The sequence below is a fragment of the Amyelois transitella genome, chromosome 31 (assembly GCF_032362555.1).
Source record: "Amyelois transitella isolate CPQ chromosome 31, ilAmyTran1.1, whole genome shotgun sequence".
Classification (NCBI taxonomy): domain Eukaryota; kingdom Metazoa; phylum Arthropoda; class Insecta; order Lepidoptera; family Pyralidae; genus Amyelois; species Amyelois transitella.
In genome coordinates, this window is record NC_083534.1 from 2,531,850 (window position 1) to 2,556,016 (window position 24,167).

Sequence of the window (24,167 nt, forward strand, 5' to 3'; positions counted from 1 at the left end):
TTTCAATTGCTTGTTCAGCTGTTGTCTTTAAAGTTTAGTCAGCTAAGTAGTTACTGATGGCTCTATCTATCTATAATAGTAGTTAAACGTGTTATGTGAGGAGAATTTTAGTTGCATATATGGGTTCCTCTCTAGAGAGGTGAGTTTGTCACCGAGACCTAAAGACAGGCGGCTTATTTTATGATAGAACTGAGATTCAAATAGTGACAGGTTGCTAGCCCATCGCCTAAAAGAAGAATCCCTTAGTCGCCTATTACGACATCCATGTGATAGAGATGGAGGGGTCCTATTTTTTTTACCTATTGGTGGAAACGGGACCGGGAACTACACGGCATTTCTAATTAGGTGAAGCACTACAAATATATTTAACTAGCTGTGCCCGCGACTTCGTCCGCGTAGAATAGTTATTTTAGGCATCGTTAAAGCCCTCAGGGATGAATAATTTTCCCCGTTTTTTTCACATATTCCATTATTTCTTTACTCCTTATAAGTAGTTGCAGCGTGATGTTATATAGCCTAAAGCCTTCCTCGATAAATGGTCTATTCAACGCAAAAATAATTTTTCAATCTGCTTTATAATATTAGTAGGTATAGATAGGTATATAATCAACATTTTAGTACTTAAGTAAGTATTATAAATGTAAGTAATATAAAAAGTTTACATTCGATGACATTACTTGTACCGTGGGGCCCTGGACAAATTGTGGAATATTACGACATTTGCCCCAAGAAGAAGTCTTCTTGGGGCAAATGACCGTTTCGCTCCGCTGTAAGGCTGTAAACACATCAGAGGGCAATTTTTTTTTACTAACTATGCTTAAATTGCACGAAAAACGTCAGGTTGTTGGCCGCGTCGTATTGTCTATGGTCTGCTTGCACAGAATATATAATAATTTCATTTTCTTAAATCTAGCCAAAAAGTCTAATATAGATACCTTCATTACATTACATACATACATATAGTCACGTCTATATCCCTTGCGGGGTAGACAGCGCCAGCCGTCTTGAAAAAACTGAATGGCCACGTTCAGCTATTTGGCTTAATGATAGAATTGAGATTCAAATAGTGACAGGTTGCTAGGCCATCGCCTAAAAAAGAATCCCAAGTTTGTGTGTCTATCCCTTAGTCACTTTTTACCACATCCATGGGAAAGAGATGGAGTGGTCCTAATCTTTTTTGTATTGGCGTCGGGAAACGACACGGCACTGCCTACCTCCTTCCTTCCTTCCTTCTCTATAAATACCTCCTTCAATAAATTTGTACAACTATAAATCATCGATATAATAGCTGTTTTACTTCACATTTGTTGTCAATTTTCCAGGGCAAGTTTACAACAAATAAAGCGTTACTTGCATAAATAGATATCAAAATATCACATCAGGCGTAACTTTTACGGGGTAGGTAGAGCCAGCAGTCTGGAAACTATTGGATGGCCGCGGTTAGCTGTATCGCTTAATGATAACATCGAGTCATATAATGAATCCAATAATGGCAAGTTGTCAGCGTCCGTATCACCTAAAAGAAGAATCCCAAGTTTACAATTGAACAGCTCATTAGGAACTTCACATTATAAAGCTGAAGAGTTTGTTTGTTTGAACGCGCTAATCTCAGGAACTACTGGTTCGAATAAAAAAATATTTTTGAGGAAGGCTATATAACATAACGCTGCAACTATTAGGAGCGAAGAAATAATGGAAAATGTGAAAAAAAATGGGGAAATTTATTTATTCTTGAGGGCTTCAATGCTGCCCGAAATAGCTATTCCACGCGGACGAAGTCGCGGGCACAGCTAGTTTGATATATACATATAAAAAGTGCAAATTATTTCGCCGCCCGTCTCCGTCCAAAGTCCATGGCCTTGATTCCTAAATCACTCGTGATTCTCCAAACATTTCGCGGTATAATGCGGATTTTTTGCAAGTTTATTTTGAACTGGCTTTTTATAACGCCTACTAACACATATATCGTTTTAATAGGTCGTTTGTTTTTGTGCTTCTAGGCAACAATTATTAAAATAATATTAATTTGGAGCAGATTTCATGATTGCATCTAGATCAACGTGGGTTTCGAGGCTTGGCTCTATCATCCCGGTAAAGGACAAAGATGTAATAATCAGTCTAAATATTATGTTAGTTCTACTCTACATTTTCTTCTTTTTACATTCTTACTAGCCAGTTTAAAACTGGCTAGTAAGAATGTAAAAAGAAACAAAGTTCTGGATATTACTGGCATGTTAATTCGAAATTCGAACAGTGAAATGCATGCGCACTCACACTCGCACTGAATAGGCACTCGCATGAAATGTGCGCTAGAACATTATGGACCTGCTGTTTTGAAAAAGGACCCGAAATTGTTTCATCAGTTTATATTAGTTTCTTTTTTCAAAGTCAAAAGTACATAGTGTGTACCAGCTGCTTTTCATCCCACGCAGACTGAAAAAATCAATCAGGGGAAAGGCTTATAAATTTGGGATTATTCTTCTAGGTGTTGCTTGTAACCTGCGATTTCCGTCAGATAAACGTGGCTGAATCTTTTAAGTACGAGTACCTAGGTGCTTTATCGTAAAGTGTAAAAACGTGAAATCGTATGTAACGTATATTAAAAATCCAGCCAAGTGCGAGTCGAACTCGCGCACGTAGTATTCCGCACCATCATTATGCTTGTCGAATGCATACTTAAATATTTATTTTTTATATTCATCTTTCTATTGTCTTTCTATTGTTTATTAAAATCGACCAAAAAGTTGCGTTTGTTGTATGGGAACCCTCTTTATTTTTAATTAATTATCTATTTAAAACTGTTGGCTCTGTCTACCCCGCAAGGGATATATACATGACCATATGTATGTAAAAGATAATAATGCACAAAACAAATTTCGATCAAAATTTTAAGCGTTTACCCGTTACGAAAGTACATAATTTGTTAAAAACAGCTTTCTAGGTTTCTGGGTTTTACCATTTTCTTTTGTTTACGTTTCACGGTTTATGAGATACAGTCTGGTGACAGATGGACAGACAAACATACAGCGGTGGCTTAGCATCTAGTTAGTTCATCATAGTTTTTATCTTTGAAGTAAGGAACCCTAAAAATTTATGAAACTTGCACAACGTCCCAGTCCATACCATAGACTTACTGCAGCGCAGTACTTACTCTTACTTATTGTCAAAACAATAGCAAACAGGTCTAAAGTTGAAAGAAAAGGCGCGCAAAAAAACACAGATGAGGCACAGACAGAGACTACATTCATTTAAAAAAATAATTTTGATGTGCTATGTCTTATATCTTCTCTCGCATTCTGAAATTTTAATATTCTTCTATCATCTAATATTTGTATATATAAATATGTATGTATATATATTTGTACTCGCGTTTTCGAAAACGGCTCTAACGATTTCGTTAAAATTTAAAATTTCCGTATAGGTGCATGCGGGGTTAAAAAATCGATTTAGCTAGGTATGCCTGTGATTATTTGTTTTTTCTTTATTTTCACCCTTTATTTACCCAAAATAATTTTTTTTCATACAAAATGGTTGCTAGGCAACGTTATTTGTGTTTTAATTTCTGATGTCATTTGAAGCCATTGGCAAATCAGTCAGTCGGTTGTTATTTCTTTTCATCGCTCTTCTACGGCGGTAGATGGTTGTTACCACCATCTACATCCTTTACTTCATCCTCATTAATTACTTTCTTTATCAAGCCCGGCAGTTTAAGTCTTTCACAAGACCGATTCTATCTGCTCCGATTTAGTAAGTCTATTATTTCAATTAGAGAAATATACCTAATTCGCCGATAGAAAAAATAAATTAGGTAGGTAGCATTTCTTTCTTTTTCGCACCATCTGATTCTCACCTGCCAGTGTTAATCTCGCGCGCATTGTCTATGCTCGGCGGGGCGTCACGTTCAAACGAACAATACGTTTGACAGCCGAGCGAGCGTTCAGAAACGCGCTTAATAAATTATCTGCGAAGATGACAGTTGGCGGGAAAGGGCGTTTTGATAATGTTTTCGTGTTTCACTTGGGCATTGGCATGGAATTGTTTTACTGATTACAGATGACATTATAAACGTTTAGTCGAAAGATGTTACGACCAAAATATAGGCCTCGATATATCTTCCGTGGTTTCACGCGGCAGTTTCATACCGCGAAGATATGACATTCTCTTTTCCTTATTGTTTCCGTCTACTTACATTGCCTACATAACCTGTCACTCCTGGAGTATGGTCAGCTTCTCGATTTGCCAATAAGTATTCCAGTGATGGTTTGGCCAATTTTTTCTATCACTATGTGAAGGTGATAATAAATATCTACGTATTTGCAATGCACACTAAGTAATATTGTTTGTAACCATATTCAAGGAATAAATGATTATGATTAAGATTTTATATTAAAATCAAGAAGAACAGAAAAAAGAAACCGAGCAGAAAAGACATCCGGAGTATTAGAAAGTAATACTATTGAAATAATAATGACTCTCTCAACTCAAATCTCGAACTTCAAAATTCATTACCTGCCTTAGAAAAATAAAAACAAAACAAATCGTCTTACCCATTAGGCAACGTGTCAATTTCATCGATAGCTAATGAATCAATTTTAAAACTCATGATCAATGGACTCCCACGCATTCTTCTATCTGGGTTCAATTTAATTTGTAATCAATCAAAATTATTAATGCAATCGTTGTAAAAATAAAAAGTAAGTATTACACAGATTGAATTCATGATACAAACTTGTTTCTGGGTTTTACCGTTTTCTTTTGTTTAGAATACATATATCACGTCTTAGGTACGTTGAAGACTGAACCAATAGTATCTACGGCTACGTTTTGTTGAATTAATGGAAGAGTAAGGCCTACTACTACGAATGTAACTAGATCAAAGAGCTATTCAAGTGCGTCTTATAGGTATCACCGAAATTGCATTAGGAAAATTATAAATGTGAATAAAGCGAATGGTGAAAATATGGAGCAAATGCAGGCATTGTAGGAAGAGGAAGTTATCTCGACTGAACCGGCCAAAGCGGCCTATCATTGCTGATCATGCCTCTTTTCTGAAGAGTTACTTCAGAAAAGAGGTATGATCAGCAACGTTTGCTTCTACTATAGTTATTTGGAAAAAACCATAGACTACTGCGGTAGCGTTCCTTAATAAAGTGTTCATTGCCAGTAATTGATATATATGGTGTTTCATATCATACATCAATATGTTTGACACTGGCCGCATTTAGGGCTAATTAAAAAGAAAGCAAAGAGGCGCGAACACAGGAAACGTCATTTCAAATTTTGAAGTTGTTCCTAATTCGAAAAGATTGACGTTTGGTATAGGATCGTGCGGGCGGGAAAAGTTACAATACATATAACTGTGTTGATGTGTCAATGATTCTTTACTAAATTGATGGTTTGGAAATAGCAAATTATATTTTTATACATATCTCTTAACTTACTTATATTTTAGTTTTGCTGGTACCTAATGTTTTTTGAAGTACGAATATTTAAGTGTATTATGTCGCTTTGATGCTAGAGATTTTCGCCAAAAGCTAAGTAGATACCATCCACGAACGAATGAAAATCGGACCTGGATTTTTTAGCTATGAAGTTGATAGTATGGTAGTAATTTTATAACAAGTTCATGAGTTGAGTGGGGACCATGTGCCACCTAACAATAATACCAATTTATTACAATAGTTTGCGGTTGCACAACAAGAATCGCGTGACTCTTTTTATTTATCTGTGATGTGCAGATCAGGAACATAAATTATTGTAGTGACTACCTACTTATATAACGATCGTGTAAACTGTTATCCTTCTGGCGTTGGTATCGGTTGCTTATTTAGAGGGGTAGACAGAGCCAATAGTCTTAAAAAGACTGAAAGGTCAGCTGTAGGGCCTAATGGTGGATTGAGATTCAAATAGTGACAGGTTGCTAGCCCATCGCCTGTAAGAAGAATCCCAACTTTATTTAGTCCTTCCCTAAGTCGCCTTTTACGACGTCCATGGGTAAGATATGGATTGCCTTCTACCGTGCCAGGAACTACACGGCACATATTAATTAATTAACTTACAAGGACTATTTGTCCCAATAACGTATTCATTCCTCGGGAGACGGGCCTGTGACTCGGATCATGGACCGGCTAAGTCAGGATTTTCCACTGGAATCTTAATCCTGGTTGTTTCGTGGTAAGGTACATAATCTTTTAATTTCCTTGTTTACACGTATTTTCCACTCGTCGGGGCATTCGTTAACCATCAACATAATTTAAGTTTGTACGACCGTCGTACGATTCGAACCGCCTTTAAAGGGCATTAAAAAATTAATAAGAAGCTATCCACAAACATAAAATTTAGCTTCTACACTTCCTAGTGAAGTGTAGTGGAGCATCCTCCATACATCTCTTTTCTCTGCATTTTTTTGTTGTTGATGATGATTTTATCACAAAATTTTATCCACTAATAAATACTAAGTAACTATGTCACATTATTAATGCAGTTTCATGTTTTCGTTACCCCACAAAACCTGCCAACTTTCGGATAGGGCAAGTTTTTTTGCATTCAAACTACAGAGGCGAAGTAAAATCCTAACGCCAGTTGAAAATTGGCTCGCGCCAACAAGATTAGCGTGCGGTTCCATTTGCGGCGGCCATTTTGTTTCAAACGTCAAACTTACAAAATGGATTCCTGTCTCTGGGGACACGGAAATTGTTCGACTTTAGTTTATTTATCGTTTAATCCTGAGATTTAGTGAGTCTGAGGACATTCCTAGATGTTCCTAGGTCTAGGTAGCTGTTTGTTTGTTACTTGATATAATTTGGTGAGAGAAATATAGTCATAGGCATTATAGTTAAGTCTAAAATTTTCTAAACCAACTAGCTTGCAAAAAGAGAGTTATGAATGCGAATGAAGCGAAAGAAGTTTGCATGGAGTGGAACGTGTCGTGGCAATTAGAAATTTGTAGTCTCTGCCTACCCCTCTGGGAGAGAGGTGTGATTTTATGTATGTACTACTTATTTATGTTTTTCATTATAAGGCTAACTATCGTTATTGTTACCGCTAACTTCAAATATGGCCTAAATTATATAACCACAACTCCAATGTTACAGCTATAGGTATAACTTTACATCCTGGGTCAATATGTGAATTTAATCTGAAAACCAAAAGATCTGGGCTGCCATGTCAATATGATAAAAACTCCCAAAGAAAAAAAATCTAAACAAGATCAAAACTAAAGCATTCCATTTTCAAATTAGGTTTACGAGATTTAATTTACGCGTACGGTAGTCTCACTTACCACCTACACGGTAAGTAACCGTTAACCACTTATTAATAGCCTAGGGCAGGAGAAAACGAGCGATGCACCTATAGATCGACTTGCGGTTAAATCGATTTGTTTACAATTAATCGAATAATCAGTGATAGGAAGTAAAGTTTTCCTCAAATTCAAATTTGAAATAGGTACAGTCAAGTTGGGTAATTTTGAAGATTTTTGTTCGACATATTGTAATATTGTGATATTAAGATAAAAATATATGGGTCAAACTATTTAAACAGAAATCCTGTGTTTTCACACACGCTTATTTCTTGAACTTCAAGCCTAGACGGATTTTGACATTTCGTACTTGTAAGTATATATGCCTGAGCAACATACCTTTTATAAGTTCCAAGTAATTTTGGTGTCTTGATCTGCTGTTTATAAGCACACCACAATCTATGTCTATGCCAAATTTCATCATAATTGGTCCTAGTTAGTTTTTCTTTATAAATACAAATCAAGTCCTTACAACTGGTTTTAAATTCCTTAAGAGTAAGTAGTTATGGCATTTACTTAATTAAAGGTAAAGGATAGTTATCTAGGTGTAATTTGTGTCCGGTTTTCAGAAATGACTTGGCACAGTGCTTCGAGCAGGTAAAGATACTTGCAATAGCCATACCGATCAACATTCTAATGATTTTGAAAATCATGTAAATAAAAATCAATCCGTATGTATTTCATTATAGTTTTGTGTGGTTCCGGCATTATAGTAAACATCATCAAAATCTGTCCAGTAGTTTTTGTGTGAAACATTAGAACCATATTATATCTACTTTACACGTAATTTTATACGAGAACTTTACATTAGCTGTTATTTTAACTTTCCCGGGGGAATATCCAGAAAATGGTAGACTATATTACTCCTGAATATTTTGTCGATACCGATTTTAATTATCTTAAATATCGGTAATATTAATTTTTCAGATTATATCTAACAAACAAAAATACAATTTTCTTTTTATAAGTTTTTTATAGGTATTTCAAGACTGTTGGCTCTGTCTACCCCGCAAGGGATATAGACGTGACCATATGTATGTATGTATAATATAAAATTTCCACATCTACGTGTAAAATATAAATACGTGCCAAATTACCACAAGAACATTACAACTTAGTAGGTGCCTAGGTTAGTTACTAGATCGACTTTGTGCAACCAAATATTGTGTATCAAAACACGTTACAATGCCCTAACACACACAGCGAAGTGATCAACTAAAGTACTTCTATAAAACTGTTGTCAAAGGCTTCCGTTAAGCTGAATAGAACTAAATAGTTAGGAGTACAAGTTAAAAAAAAAACTGAGTTTAAACTTAGATTTTTCAACATAGTTTTGTCGCAATTATTCTCTCTCTTTTCAACTTATGTTGTGATGTGAAAGAAGATATAGTGACAGGAATAGAAAAGGGAATGCTTACATGGTTGGATCATGTCGAGAGGATGAATGAAAACAGGTTGACTAAGCAAATATACAGAGGAAGTGTGAATGGGACTGTTGGAGTGGGAAGGCCTAAGAACGTACCTTGAACAAATCGGAGACGTTCTAGCAAAAGGTCAGGTCAAGAGTACCCGAAACCGACGAGCTTGCATGAAGAGAGTTATGAATGAGGATGAAGCGAAAGAAGTGTGCAGGGATCGTGGCAAGTGAGCAACGCAACGGCTCACTTCTGACTCGCTAGGACTTCGAGCAACTTCCGACTCACTGGAAGACAACTGGCACTTGCAAGCTACTGACGCACAAATTGTACAGCAAGATCAAGACTTCAGACCTCCGGTCTTCGGGCGGAGTACTGTGGCGAAATCTATACGCCACAATGGTCTCTGCCTACCCCTCCGGGAAAGAGGCGTACCCGGTACAGCTGTACCTATATAAAATTCGAAAATAATTGCCTTAGGTGTATTAAACATGTTTGTTAGTCCATTTAAATGGTATTTTTGTAATAAATTATCATTTGAAATGATTGATTGTTGTTGTACTATGATCGTGCCTTACGTTATTTTTTACAACCTAAATCTTTTCTCGGCACTTCGAAGAAGTTTCTATCTTTTGGAAAAAACATGCACTTAGCGGTTCGTATAACTCTGCATTAAGAGATTCACAAATGTTGCCAGCTACGTTGATTATTGTCAATTAAACCCCACACGCATTCGAAAATTAAAAATTACACCAATCACAGTTCAAACGATCCGCCATTACGAGCAAAGTTCCAATTTTAAATATTGACAACTATTTTAAGTGAGTAAGTAGGTTTCTTTGAGAAAAGTGTTGAATGAAGAAAATGTAGACAAACTGGTCCCTGCCCTAATTTTGGTTCCCGTGGAAATTTCGGAATAAAAAGCACCCTGTGTGTTATTCCAGGTTATAACTGTGTACTAAATTTCATCAAAATTCATGGAGTAAATTTTATCACATATCATTACAAACTTTAGCATTTAGAAAACTAGTTGCCCGCCAGTTCTTCGTTCTACTAGTAGTATTTAGTGATAAAAAGTACTGATTATGTTATTCCAGATTACATTCTACCCGTGTATCTACTAAATTTGTGTGTAAACATCTTTACAAACTTTCGCAATGATAATAGTATAATTAAATGAAAAATTCACTTTTAACTTTGACTGTACCATTCAGAGTTATATCGCCGTTCCCGGGGGATTGGAATGGCGGAGCGGGCGACCCCAACAGACTAATTGTTTAAAATGCACTTTATTTAGATAGGGGATGTAATGCGCATTCAAATCTGCCGGTATAAGATTTTGTCAAAATGTAATTTCTGTTAATAGTGATCTCTGATGTAAATTTGCCACAGTTAAATATTACAGCTGAACGCGACCTGACTTTTGGAGACTGTTAGCTCTGTCTACCCCGTATGTGCAATGTATATGCAAAACATTGATCTCTTTCATGAAAATCACTTACGAAAAAAAAAATCAAGGAAATGGCGAATTTAGGCGTTAACTCACTTATTATAACTACGGCGACTATCTTTTATCCGCAGTTTCGCCTGCGTGAAGTTAGCGCCATTTACAAAAAGCTACGCATTTAACGTAAACAAACTCAAACTGCTTCAGCTTTGTAATATTAGTAGTATAGATGTAATGTTACCTTTTGCGCCAAATAAAGATTTTTCTTTCTTTCTTTCTTTCTCAACAAATAGCTTTCAATCGGAACCCAGCCTAAACACTAAATATATTTGCGCGTGGGGTTTAAAAATTATCAAACCACAGAATTAACACTACATTGCACCCAAATCGTTATATCCACTTCATTTGTCGCCCCGACTCCGCCGTTGATCGGCTTCCAATAAATCTTTAGAGTCTTGTCAACAGGACCTGTCAACTAACAGCCATTAACAATAAGGGATAATTCTCATTACAGCGGGCCGTGTAGGCACGTTACGACGGAACACGAATTTGAAATAGCTATGCGTAATAACAAAAAAAAAAAACAATTAAAATATTTGGTCTGTACCTCAAGTGTAACTGTTTGTTTAAAATTTGAATACGCTTCGAACACGTTAATCGAGCTTACTACCTTTTTTTCATGAGAACGCAGTCGAAACGTTCAGAAACTTATCGTCATTAGTAAAAGTTTGTACAAATACACTCGTCATTTTATTTCTAATAGTTTCCGCTAGAGGCGCTGTTCAAGTTTACATACAAAATTGGAACTTAACGCAAACGCACTAGTTGCGTTTTTCACAAATGAAAACTTACACTCGGGGTTCTGTACATTGAGTAGGTATTTCTGACTGTGAGATTAACTTAAAAAAATATACCATTAAAAAATAATTTTTTGAAGGAAAAATATTTGTTTTTATGTATCACCACTCTCCTCTCCGCCTAAAAGAAGAATCTTAAATTAAAAACCCGTCCCTTGATTAACTTAAAAATATGTACGGAAAAGAAGCAGTTGGCACACGTAATGTTATTCTTTTCTACCAAGCCAGTATGGAAGTTTGCATTAGATTAATATGCTCCCTTAGTCATCTTTTACGACATCCGTAAAAAGAGATGTAGTGGTCCTTTGTCTATTTGCCAAGAACCACGCGGCGCTATTTCAGAATTTCATAATACGAGTAATTAAACCATTCAGTTAAAATTATCCTAATAGCATTGTAAACACGTATTGGCCTGGTGTTATGAGAATTATCCCTAACACAAGTAACTCCCGAGGGAATATCTATTAGTTTTTGAGGTCTAGGGTCGAAGTTAGGGGTCGAAAGATGGTGTTATGCAGAACAGTGTCGTCTTTAAATTGATGAGTCGTGACATAGATATTTTGCTATCGTAAAGTATTTTAAAAATTACCTACTAACCTACGCATTTGTTTTTATGTAGGTATTTCTACATACATACATACATATGATCACGTCTCCATCCCTTACGGGGTAGACAGAGTCAACAGTCTTGAAAAGACTGATAGGCCACGTTCAGCTGTTTGGCTCAACGATAGAAAATCAAATAATCATAAATCAATAAATCATCAAATAATGACGGGTTGCTAGCCCATCGCCTAAAAGAAGAATCCCAAGTTTATAAGCCTATCCCTTAATCGCCTTTTACGAAGATCCATGGTAACAAGATGGACTGGTCCTATTCTTATTATTTCGTAGGTATTTCTGTGACATTTAATTACCAAACGTGATTAAGAGCGCCGGTGGTCGAATCGGTAAGGTGTCCGGTTAAAATGCGTGATGCGCAGAAAGGCACAGGTTCGAATCCCACCTCGGTCATGACTATATTAGAAGTTATTTTTACATACATACATATAATCACGTCTATATCCCTTGCGAGGTAGACAGAGCCTACAGTCTTGTAAAGGCTGATAGGCCACGTTCAGCTATTTGGCTTTAAGATAGGATTGAGATTCAAATAGTGACAGGTTGCTAGCCCATCGCCTAAAAGCAGAATCCCAAGTTTATAAGCCTATCCCTTAGTCGGCTTTTACGACATCCATGGGAAAGAGATGGAGTGGTCCTATTCTTTTTTGTATTGGTGCCGGGAACCACACGGCATTACTTTGAATACTAACCGCATGCTCTTACGATGAGTGATTTTGTTCCTGTTTAGAATGTTAGAAAGGGGGTTTTCTGAGGAAAATTTATATCTATAAATTCTCTCCGCGCGACGCCGGAGCGGGTGGCTAGTTATATTTTCACTTACCTCGAACTTACTTCAAGTGACGATGATATTTGGATATAAGTTAGTTATTTCAATGTTTTTATTTAAAAGCGGAATTTGTAATAAACTGTTGGTTCTGTTTTGCACACGGCATGCCAGATTAAGTGAATCAAGTGTTGCTTTTCGCTCTGCAACTGATACTTACGTGTCTTGGGGTGCATGCCGATGCGTTTTGCATTATGACTTTGTTATTGATATAAAGCTACTTATACATCAGACCAACGAAGGGTGTCGCAAACATTAGTCCTATATCCTACTAATATTATAAATGCGAAAGTATGCGAGTATGTCAGTATGGATGTTTGTTACTCTTTCACGCAATTTGGTATGTAGGTAGCTAAAGACCCAGAATAACATATGTATAGGCTACTTTTTATCCCGGAGTTTCCGCGGGATTGATTCCACGTGGACGAAGTCGCGGGCGGCCTCTAGTACTTACATAAAATCACGTCTTTATGCCTTACGCGAATTACCCCGATTGGCATTAGCCAACAGTCATGAAAAGACTGAAAGGCCACGTTCAGCTGTATGGCTTAATGATTGAGTTGAGATTCAAATAGTAAGAAGTTACAAGCCCATCGCCTAAAAGAAGAATCCCAAGTTGATGAGCATTTCTCTTGTTTAACTTAAATACAGCTGCACTACTCCAATCAATAAATTTGCGGATCTCATTATTTGAAGCAAACTCTGTTTAAAACAATGCAATCGGTTAAACATTTAATTTAAAAGTAATATGCAGTTTCACAAACAAATTAAGTTTTTATGACTTTAATTACTTCTGACATAGTATGGGCGTGATGCAGATGATATAATTAATGAGAAAAAGTTTTATATAACCGTGAAAGTAGCTGCAGCATGGGTCTAAATGGTACCTAATACTTAGGCTGTGGTTGGAAATAATCAAAAATAGAACCTACACAGGCTTCTCAATTCCCAAGAAGACGTTCTTGGACCAGACAGGGTTTTCTTGGACATCCAATTATCAAATTACTTAAAAACTGTAATAAATTAAGTAAGTAAGCACCTAATATCATCAAATTAAATTACCTAATATGTTTTTTGTTTCAGACACAGCATGAAACTTCGTCAGCTGACTGACGGCCGCCATCTTGTCCAAGTCATATACACTCCAAATGGCGACATACAGGACTGCGAATACGTAGCTCAGGGAAAATCTACTAGAAACTTCTTAAAAACTCTACGCAAGGAACTTAAATTAGCTTTAGACGAAGAAAGTTATAGATTGTTACAAAGAGATTACAAAAATGGTGGAGACGAGAAGTTTTATACGCATTTTGGGAATGTAACATTTAGGTTATTGACGAATGGGGAGACCTTGCCTAGAGAAGTGGCCTCGTGGCTAGATTATGACAAACTCAAGATGGACTGCTTGAGACGACACGAAGAGTTGAGGTTTATGATGGAAAACAGAAATAAAGTGTCAGAGAACTCTTTGTCCAGGTAAATTTTAGCTATTTATTTTGATTTAAGTAAGGTAATACAGTGCACTTGTGGACAAGGTGAATGGAACAATATTATTTTTTCTTTTTTCATTTATCAGTATGTTTTATTTCACTTTTTATCTGAAAAATATATGTATTGTATCATCATCGTATCATGGAGTGGGAAAGACAGGTATCTAATTAAGTCAAAATTTTACCAATAAACCATGACCCAACGGTTTATTATGAGTTCCTTTTCAATGTTTTCCAACACCTGAAGAAGAGTTTATCTCTGATCTTTATACTTATAATATTTTCCTAAAGTTATTAAAGGCACTTACATACCTAAATTGTTCTTTGAGAAGAGCAAGACAGAGAGAGAGAGATGTGAATTTATAAAGTGTAGGCTCAATTGTTGCTTAAATAACTTTTGTTATTTTCACTGTAATTAAAAAAAAAATAAGTCTATGGATTACATAGTTCAAATACTGAAAGGAACATTATAACATTAACATACTGTTTATACTCGAAAAAACTTCGACTGCATGAAAATTCTCAATGTATACCTACCAATTTCCACGAGTTGCAATATTTTTGCACGTCTTTTCTGTTTTTCAAACATGTCACCGGCACGGGAATGACCTCTTTCGTTCATCAATTTTTCTGTACATTCTATGATGTTGTATATACCCACACCTATTTGTTTATTATAAGACTCGTAAAAAGCTATCTGAAAATTAAGTCGCTATTTTTATTTTTTTATTTTATATATAAAACATGTCTAGTGATTAAAAATAATATTTTCAAGTCTTTCTCATCACGGGCAAAGAGAACTGGTTGTCGTTCAGCATTTAAGTATTTGTTGTATGTCTTGCGGCTGTTACAAAAACCTTTTGAAAAAAAGCGCTTCTAACGGTAATTAAATAGTAAAATTACAAATAAGTCCGATTAATAATGATACCTATAAAAATATCGTCATAGTTTCTCCAAGTCATTTCTACCGATAAAAATAATAAACTTGGTAGATTTTGGGGTGCTCTTGCAAAACCGATAAATTTCTTCCACGTCTGTAAAATTGACAGTTAATAGGATATCAATAGTTTTACTACTGCCACGCAGAGGTCCAAAGCAACTTTATGTCTCCATCTTTGTTTTGGAGACCACGTCTTCTTCCAGCAGTGGTAGACATCGCTGAAGTGATGAAGTTCTGAATACCTGAAAAAGCCTCAAAGCTGACGACTGGCAAGGGTTGGTATGATTATTCACTGAATACCTACTAAAAAATGCTAAAGCCAATAATGCTTAATTAAGAAAATCAATCTATTATAAATAATTGTTTTTTTTTTTCATTCATATTTAATAAGTGATATTACAATATCTATTGAAATACCTTTATCTTCCTGAATAATTATATTTCACTCACCTATAGGTAAACTTTAAAACCATAATTCAATTTTCGCTGATATGCCAGCTCACTTAGTAAAGTAAATTTTATCTAGGTTTTTGATTAATTATCAATACGTCAAATTGAACTAAGAATAACTTTGTGGACAAAAAAAAACTGTGTAGTTCTAAGTGGGCAGACAAAAAGACAAATCAATAATTAATTAATTTATTAAACAAACACATAATATTCAAATCATATGCTCGACGTAACTAAGCCTTAAACTAATTTCATATCTCATTACTATCCTTGTCATAACTTACTAAAGGGCTCAGTTCTTCTATTTTCCTACGTTTTATCAGGCTATGTTTAGATCACATAATTATGTAGATTACAAGAACATTTATTTTCCTCTAGTTACTGAACTCTACACCCTTGCAATCAGTATAACTACGTATATTGTGGCAAAATAGACATTTAATCATAATTTATACTTATAGTACGGTTGGGGCCAGCGAATGTTATAATTTCGCAGCTTGAGGACAGTCACAGAATAAATATCACCTAAAAAATTATCTACTTATTAGTAGATTATTATATTATCTATGGGCAATAATTGGCATTGACGAAAGTGGTGAAAACAATCACAATATGCTGCGCTTGAAAAGGGAAGAAAGAGGGAGTAAAAATTCGTCGTTCAAAAAGAGGTGTACATGAAAATTTAAGACCATCAAAAATAATAGAAAATTCTTTTTCAGAAATTAATCGGTTAACATTCGAATTTTGAAAGAATGATCTAAACACAGCCTCAATCATAACCCACTAATTGCGGTGACAGGTCGCGGCGTTCAATCCGGGAGAATTTCATAGTGCCCGGGACCAAATGGTGCGGGGCGGGCCAACTTGCCGAACAGTACCACGAACTCGGCGCTGATAGGACAGAAGATCGCTGCTGTAGGACCCACGACAATTGCAGGGTTAATATCGGCGCTTTTAGACGAAGATTCGGATATTTCAACTTTAGGCCGTACACGATATCTCACTGCAAGTGCGATAGGAGGTTAGTTTGGTTTTGTTTATTTTTTTTTTTTCTTTTCCAATTCACACACAGGTTGCATTCATGTTATTTTGTGATGTAAGTTTATTTGTTACCTTTTTTAAGCTTATTATAGCTTTTGAAGAATAATTTAAAGTTTTTAAACTTCACCAACAACCACTGGTTTTTTATATTTTTTAAAAGAAAATACTAAAGTAAATTATTGAATCAATATCTGATGCCAGGATTATTAACATTGATTTCAGTTTCTTGCTTTATTTATTTATTTTTCAAATCAAATGTTTCCGAAACGTCTATTCTGTATACACTCTCGTATTTTGGGGTCCGCTTCGAAATTCGCCTTCGTTCCCTTATTACAAAAAGCGAGATAATTCGATTAGACGCGTGAATACTACGTACTTGGGAGGTCAATTATAAATCAAAAAGTCATCTTACATCACAAAATAACACGCCATCTAGTGCAACGCTTCACAAACTGAGTCACGATTCAAATTTATCATTTGTCACACGCTTTTTCACGGTGAACAGATTTCTTTGCCTCGCGGTGTAGTTCTTATTCCAAATTCAAATTTTTGAATTTAAATATCGAGCTACAGCAAGGCACTTTACACACACACAAAATAGATATAATCCAAAAACATAGCAAATTAAAACCAATCTAATTTCGGTTTCTGTAAATATTTTTGTTGAAATGCAGTGTGATTTCGGGTGGTGTCAATAATTTGAGTGTCGGTAGTTTATAGAGGTAATGGGCGTGCTTGTAATTTTGTTTGTTAGGTTGACAGTATAAACTTTGATGGGAACGTGAAAAACAAGAGTAAGTAACCTATGTATGAACACCTGTCTTTGTTTAAATTTCAAGAAAAAAAAGGTTAGGGTATAGGATTGGCTAGGGATTTGGTCAAAAGGCTTCCATTTATGTGCTAGAAGACTCAGCTGTACGCTGTAAGCTAAAAATCTATAATTTGAAACATCGATGTAAAAATCTCAAGAGCAGTCTTTAGGTACGTGGATTTCCATATTGTTTGACGTCAATCATTGTATTTATCATGTAACATCAATTTTCCATCAATTTGTAATAATGCACCTACTTATAGGTTATTTTCTACATTGCAATAAACAATTCATATCTTTGAATTTTAAACATATTATGTTTTTTTTCCAAAGTGGCCTAAGTCACGAGAAAATCATGATGATCACAAACGTAATTCAATTTATTTTTATTTAGGTATAGGTACCATAAAAGGTGACGCATTAAGATTCTTGTTTCAATGTGTACCTATTTTCTCAACAATTACTAAAGCTATAAAAATGAAATTTATTGTGCAGAATATAAGAGAAAATATTTATTTTCAAAATTGGATACATAGGTATTTTGGTCACATAATTTTAGTCTAAGTAAACTTTCGGTCGTTCATATCATATAGCATAACACTTCGTCTGCCCTTAGGTCTCTTTGAAATTTCACTTATAATTTTATTCCAATGTCTAAGCTATGTTACTGCAAAGTTTTATGAAAATTCGCTCAGTAGTTTTTGCGTCATAGAGTATCTAACAAACACACATTTCCATACAAAATTTCAATTGTCGATTGACAGACATCAGAAAATAACTCAGGAAAAGATTAGATACACATATATAATATTATTACTTACATTAATTAGAACATTCCTAGAAAAAGAGCTATTATAAAATTAGCCGTTAACGCTCTTAAGCTAATATATTATTATACGTTCCCATTGGCTCTTTCAACAGAAGGATGGCCAAGGCAGAAAAATATACAAGCACTTTTATTTTTTTACGAAATTGTGAATAACTTAAAAACTACTTCACCGATTTTGAATGCCCTACAAACCTAAAAATTCTATTGACAGATCCTACATACATTTTAAATATCATCAAAATCAGACCTACGATTTGAAAGTTATCGCGTTACAAACATACTTACATACATACATTCAAAAAATATATTTTCGCCCTAAATTGACTGGTAGAATTATAAAAATGCAAATATTCGTGATTACTTATTATGTGTTTACTCTTTCACGCGAAAATTACGCAACGAATTTGGATAAAACTTTTAACATAGCTCAGACATCAAGATAACACAAAGGCTACAATTTACTTGCGAGCGATGCCGCGGGCGGAAGTTAATTTCGTCGTAAAGGGAACAACATCTTACCTCCTTATTATGGTCATATACCGTGATGTTTATAGTCCTGTCCAGTCCTGTTGAAACGTCAGAAATAAAGGAGATATAAAACTAAACGGCCCATTTATTGGAGGTCGTTTAGGGCCATTAACAAATTTAATCATAACTAGCTAAAGCCCGGGACTTCATTCCTGTGGCTGAACGATTTTAATAAAGAGTAATTTTAATTTTTCTCTAACTTCGTGCCAGGCAGCACATAGTTATTCTTTTTTTTCTCAATGTGTTTCGACATTCGTTGCTCCTTGTGCAAGTAAGTGTCACTAGTACTATGGCCATCATAAACCGCTGGTGATCTATGGTCCATTGACGAGCGGTGTTACCAACCTAACAATTTTATGGCGCTCTTCGTGTCTTCCTATGACGGATTTACACACGGAATTCCAATTATTATTATTTTATTAGTAAAATGCTGGTGGTCCGCGTGGGCAGAGTATGTTGACATTAAATTGTAACAGTTTTCTTTGCCTGTTGTTTTGTTAAAATGATAAAACATTAAATAAAAATAAATAAACCAGCTTTCTTTCTTTTTCAGTCAATTTTCTGTTTTAAATAATCAATATCCAATTACCTATATATTTAAAAATAAAGCTTAGATATTATAGCAAAGATCATAGAATTGTAAAAGGTTTGTTGAAAGTAACATAGGGTTAAATAAAAAAAATTATAATACATTCAAGAAAGCGCGATATTTTTATTTAAGTATTCTTCTGCTTCTTCGTCGCTACCTTTTCCCACTCTTTACGTGGGGTCGGCACAGTATGTTAGTTTTTCCAATTACTTCTGTCAATTGACATCTGAATTTTTATTTAAGTATTGTACAGTTAATAATCATTAATAGATAACTTATTTTTAATCACTAGTAAAAAATCAAAAATAGACACAAATTTTAGCTAAATGCACATTCAAAAAGGAATACATTTAAATTGGTATAATGGAACGTTAGGATTTAAAATGAGAACGAAAGAGGTTATCCCATTTGGCGCGAAATCAACGCCAAACCTCTTTGACAGGCCGAAACGTGACGCCATGGAGATTCTGAGGGTGCCCGGCACAAAATGGTGCGGGAAAGGTTTCTCAGCTACACGCTACTCCCAACTGGGAGGGTACACTAGGACGGATAGGTGCTGCAGGGTCCACGACCTGAGGTGTCCCTTCTGGATTGGCGGCATGGAGAAGAAGTATGGAATATACAACTGGAGAGTGAACACGTTGATGCATTGCCGGTGCGACGAGAGGTTAGTGTCATGGCAGAACGGAACGGAAGTTTAGTAACTAACTGGAAGCCAATACTCACATTTTGAGAATCAGGTAATGAAAATAAAATCGGATGTCTGTAAAGTCGGTTTACTTACGATTGTTGAACGTGACAACGTCTTAAGAGAATACTGATGGAATGGTAGGTTAAATTTTAATTTCATTTGTTTAATAGATTTGTATGTATATAGAGATGGAGGTATACGCTGCCGAACGCGAAGGCCGATTGTGCCTCTTTGTCGCTCGTTCCGCGCTCTCGCTTGCTCTTCAAGCCTTACACGGAACGACTCAGAGCGAGGTAACGCCGCATGAGTCATGTTTTTTCGTGCGTGCAGCCGGCTCAATCGAATTATAAGACGTTGTCACGTCAAAAATGAATTTATGAAATTTAAGGAAAATGTTGAAAACCTTATTTATTATCTTATTCTACTTACCTAGATGGGACGCAAAAATAAAAAAAAGGTCATTCGACGTCTATGTTCCAGGTAATTTCTCCATTCAGAAATTTAGGAGTATGACTTCCAGTTAGTTTGTATTGTACTTCTGCGGTGGTTATTTAAAATATTAGGTACTATATATATACTATGTATATTATGTTTTTGTGTCGTTTGTTTGTGGAATGTTCGTTAGTGTCATTCTATTGTACCGTGTGCTTTTAATACCTACCTACCTATTTCGTTTGCGTTTGTATGTCTGTTCAGTCTTTTGTTTTTGTGTCTATGCCATTTATGTTATTGTAATGTCTTTTTGTTCTATTTTATCGTTCAGATGTAGGAAAGCATTGTTAAAATTGAAGTGTTTATTAAAATAAGTACACTTACTTACATATTTCTGATTAAAATTTACAGTAGGTATATTAGTAAACTATGTACTTACTTGATTAAAAAATTAAAAAAAAAAATTTATAATGACCTATCACAACAGTTGAAATGTCTCCAAATAATTACCATAACATATTAACTGTTCAACCATTTCCTGGCCGCTAGGGTAGGCGTAATAAAAAAATAAATGAGTTATAAATGAAATCAAAGTAAAAAAAAGAAAAAAAGGCCGCCACCTCGATGTTGTCGAAAGATTTTTGAACAAAGAAATCCATAGAGCAACAATATCCTTTGAAATATGAATAATGGAGGGAGTTTATATTTATTAGGTCCATTTTTCTCTCTCTTCTTTATCTCTTTGATCCTAATTGAGAGTTCTATTCAGAAATACGTTATCCTGAAAGCTCCTCTGAAACCTGAAATAAATATTTTTTTCTTTTGTAGGCTTTGTTTGTAATCAATAAGTATCTTAATTAGTTATTACCTAATTACTATTTTAAAAAAGAACAAGTATTTTAGAAAGAAATAAATTAAAAAAAAAAGTTCAATACCATCTCCACTGATTTCTTATAACAATCACATAAAACCTGGATGGTATCGTCCTAATTGGTGCTCATAAATTACAAGCATCGCCGCACTGTCTGTTTGTTTAGGTGGAGACATCTCTTTAACTATTATCTTCAGCAGATAAAAATAAAATTGAGACAGCGAAAAGTATATTTTTAATAATGTACCTTACATTAACGGCATTATGAATTGAAAAAAAAACTTTTTTCCGTGTTCCCATTATATGTAGATTAATCATTTCGGTAAATGTATTGACATACATAAATAAATGAAAAAAATATTCGTGTAAAACCTAACTAGGCCAATCCAGAATCATCCTCAAAGGCGCCAACTCGGGTTCTTCTCCAGAAAGATGAGGACATATCTGGGACTAATGTCGGGAAAACGATGATGATTGATTTAAATAAGTAGGTATATACTCGTATAATATAAATGTATATAATATATATATAGATATGTATATCATCGTTTTCACAAATCAAATAAGTATTAATTGTTTCTTTTTCTGGAGTTTCCGAGTTTACTTGCATTTTGATGCCACTAGTAACCAACCCCTCATTTTAAATACAGTCGTCCCGTTTATTGTTTTAAAAGGTTTGCATTGTCAAATAACAACCTATAATTTGAGTTAAAAGATATCCAATATGATAAAACCCAATAAATGCCCTTAAAAACATATCAATGGATATCTTAATAAAGTGTTTATAGCTCCAATTGAAGGAAAAAAAATGTTTCAGGGTCCCGTAGTAACAAAAAACGTATATAAGTACCTAGTTCTTTCATGTCCGTCAGGCTTATAAATTAAGGATTCTTCTTTAAGTGCCGTGTGGTACCCGGCACCAATACAAAAAAGAATAGGACCATTCCATCTCTTTCCCATGGATGTCGTAAAAGGCGACAAAGGGATAGGCTTACAAACTTGGGATTCTTTTTTAGGCGACGGGCTAGCAACCAGTCACTATTTGAATCTCAATTCTATAATTAAGCCAAATAGCTGAAAGTGGCCATTCAGTCTTTTCCAGACTGTTGGCTCTGTCTACCCCGCAAGGGATATAGACGTGATTTTATGTATGCATGTATGATTCTTCTTCAAGGTGATGGGCTAGCAACCTGTCACTATTTGAGTGTCACTTCCATTCAAGATTGTTGGCTCTGTAATGAATAAATTTGTACATCGTAATTATACGCTACTTAGATACATAGTGTGCGGCCCGACACGCACTTGGCCAGTTTTTTATTCCCTAATAATGGCCGGGGCAATATCAGTGGAACACGATCGAATAAGATCGGTCGATTCGATAGGTCCGCTTTTTTGATAACTCAAGCAATACCTACGGGTATTTTTTTTATTTTGTTTTTTTGAAGTACTATTTCTACTTAGTTGGTTTTCTATGCTTGGCCCTCAGGTTCGGCCGCGTGATTATCCATATATATACGAATATTAATAAAGGTGTTTGTTTGTCCATCTTCCTTGACAAAACCACTAAACAGATCTTCATGAAATTTTGCAATTTAGTAAAGAGTACGGTAAATTTAAATTCAAATTTTTTATTCATTATTATAGGATACTTCATATCGCTTAATAATTGTCAAAACTTTTGGTTTCACAACATTGGTTGACGTCAAATAAATTACTTAAAACTTAGTTTACTGCCGCTTCCAAGGCGTTAGTGCAGAAGAAGCGGTAACAAACTGCACTGCAGCATTTTCTTCAACAACGTCAACTTCACAAACGACGAAAAAACATAGGGTTCTTTTTTTCCTTCTAGATACATCTCTCTTTCTCCATTTCCAAAGCGTCTTCCCGATTGCATTTTAACTGCTCAAATCAGGTTGAAAGAAATGTTCAATCAATCGGTCGGATGTTTTAGTTAGTTTAGGATTAAACAGATGAAAATAAAGTTGATGGTCCGCAGTGACAATGGCTTTCGAGTATTGGCTCTGTCTTCCACGTAAGGGACAAAGACGTAATGTATGTAAAATACAAATAAGTAAATGGGAAAGGTTAAATAACTTGGTATTCTTGTAAGCGATGGGCTAGCAAACTGATATTTGAATTCATTTTAATTAACTAAGCCTAAAAAAAGAATCCCAAGTTTATAAGGCCCTTAGTCACCTTTTACGACATCCATGGGTAACGGATGGAGTGGTCATATTCTTTTTGTATTGGTGCCGGGAACCACGCGACACAAAAAATATTAGTGTCGATAACAGCAAAAACTGTCCGATTAAATCGTCTACCTCCTTACATCTAACTAATACCTCTACGTTTCCATTGTTGATAAACTACAAAAAGACCTTTCCACCCGGATAAACAAGAAAATAGTTATCTCGACGACAATGGTTACCTTTCTCCCCTAGTCATAATTTATGTTTTGTCACAAGGCGTATTTAGCTCCCATTCGCATTATTCACACATTATAAAGCCCGCGAAGCGTGCCGATAACGGAACGTAATGTTAGACAAGACGGCGCCTTTTGACAGTGACAGTTGTTTGGCGCCAATTTTTAAAGTAGTTTATTTAGTTTACTTAATTTTATGTACAAGTGTTTGAAATTAGTTTTTGAAATTATAACCAGTAATATTTTAGGATTGCATACCTACCTACATTAACAAAATAAATATGCCTTTTAAAGTAATTATCATTTCGTTAACTTCACTTTTTTAATTAATTGTCGTGAAATATTTAAAACATGAATAATACATTTATTTTTTCAAATCGATTGCTGAAAAAAAAGGAACACGCAGACACCTGTATGTCCTGTTTCCGCGTCATTAACTGCTTACTCAACCGAAAATTTCGAAATTCGAACGTCTTCGGCTGAAAATGGCGGCGCCTGTCAACTTGTCTAAATGGCCAGTTAACGAAAACAAAAAAGAATATGCGTTGATTTAATCTCTCCTTTTGTTTATGTCAATTTTAGCTTTCGCCCGGTTCTGCCCTCGCAA

The 24,167-nt window shown here is 35.2% G+C and overlaps 1 protein-coding gene across 4 annotated transcripts in view; it reads left to right on the forward strand.

The window, feature by feature from the left end:
- The window catches only part of LOC106130105 (uncharacterized), a 53,204-nt gene that overhangs the window by 20,632 nt on the left and 8,405 nt on the right, over positions 1 to 24,167 (forward strand). For 2 of the 4 annotated variants that reach the window (XM_060953260.1, XM_060953261.1), the window contains exons 3-5: positions 13,550 to 13,942; positions 16,146 to 16,367; positions 19,587 to 19,811. In XM_060953260.1, the coding sequence (XP_060809243.1) occupies positions 13,550 to 13,942; positions 16,146 to 16,367; positions 19,587 to 19,811 (840 nt within the window). The remainder of the gene's footprint in view (positions 1 to 13,549; positions 13,943 to 16,145; positions 16,368 to 19,586; positions 19,812 to 24,167) is intronic. The other 2 variants (XM_060953263.1, XM_060953262.1) reach the window with 2 other exon arrangements.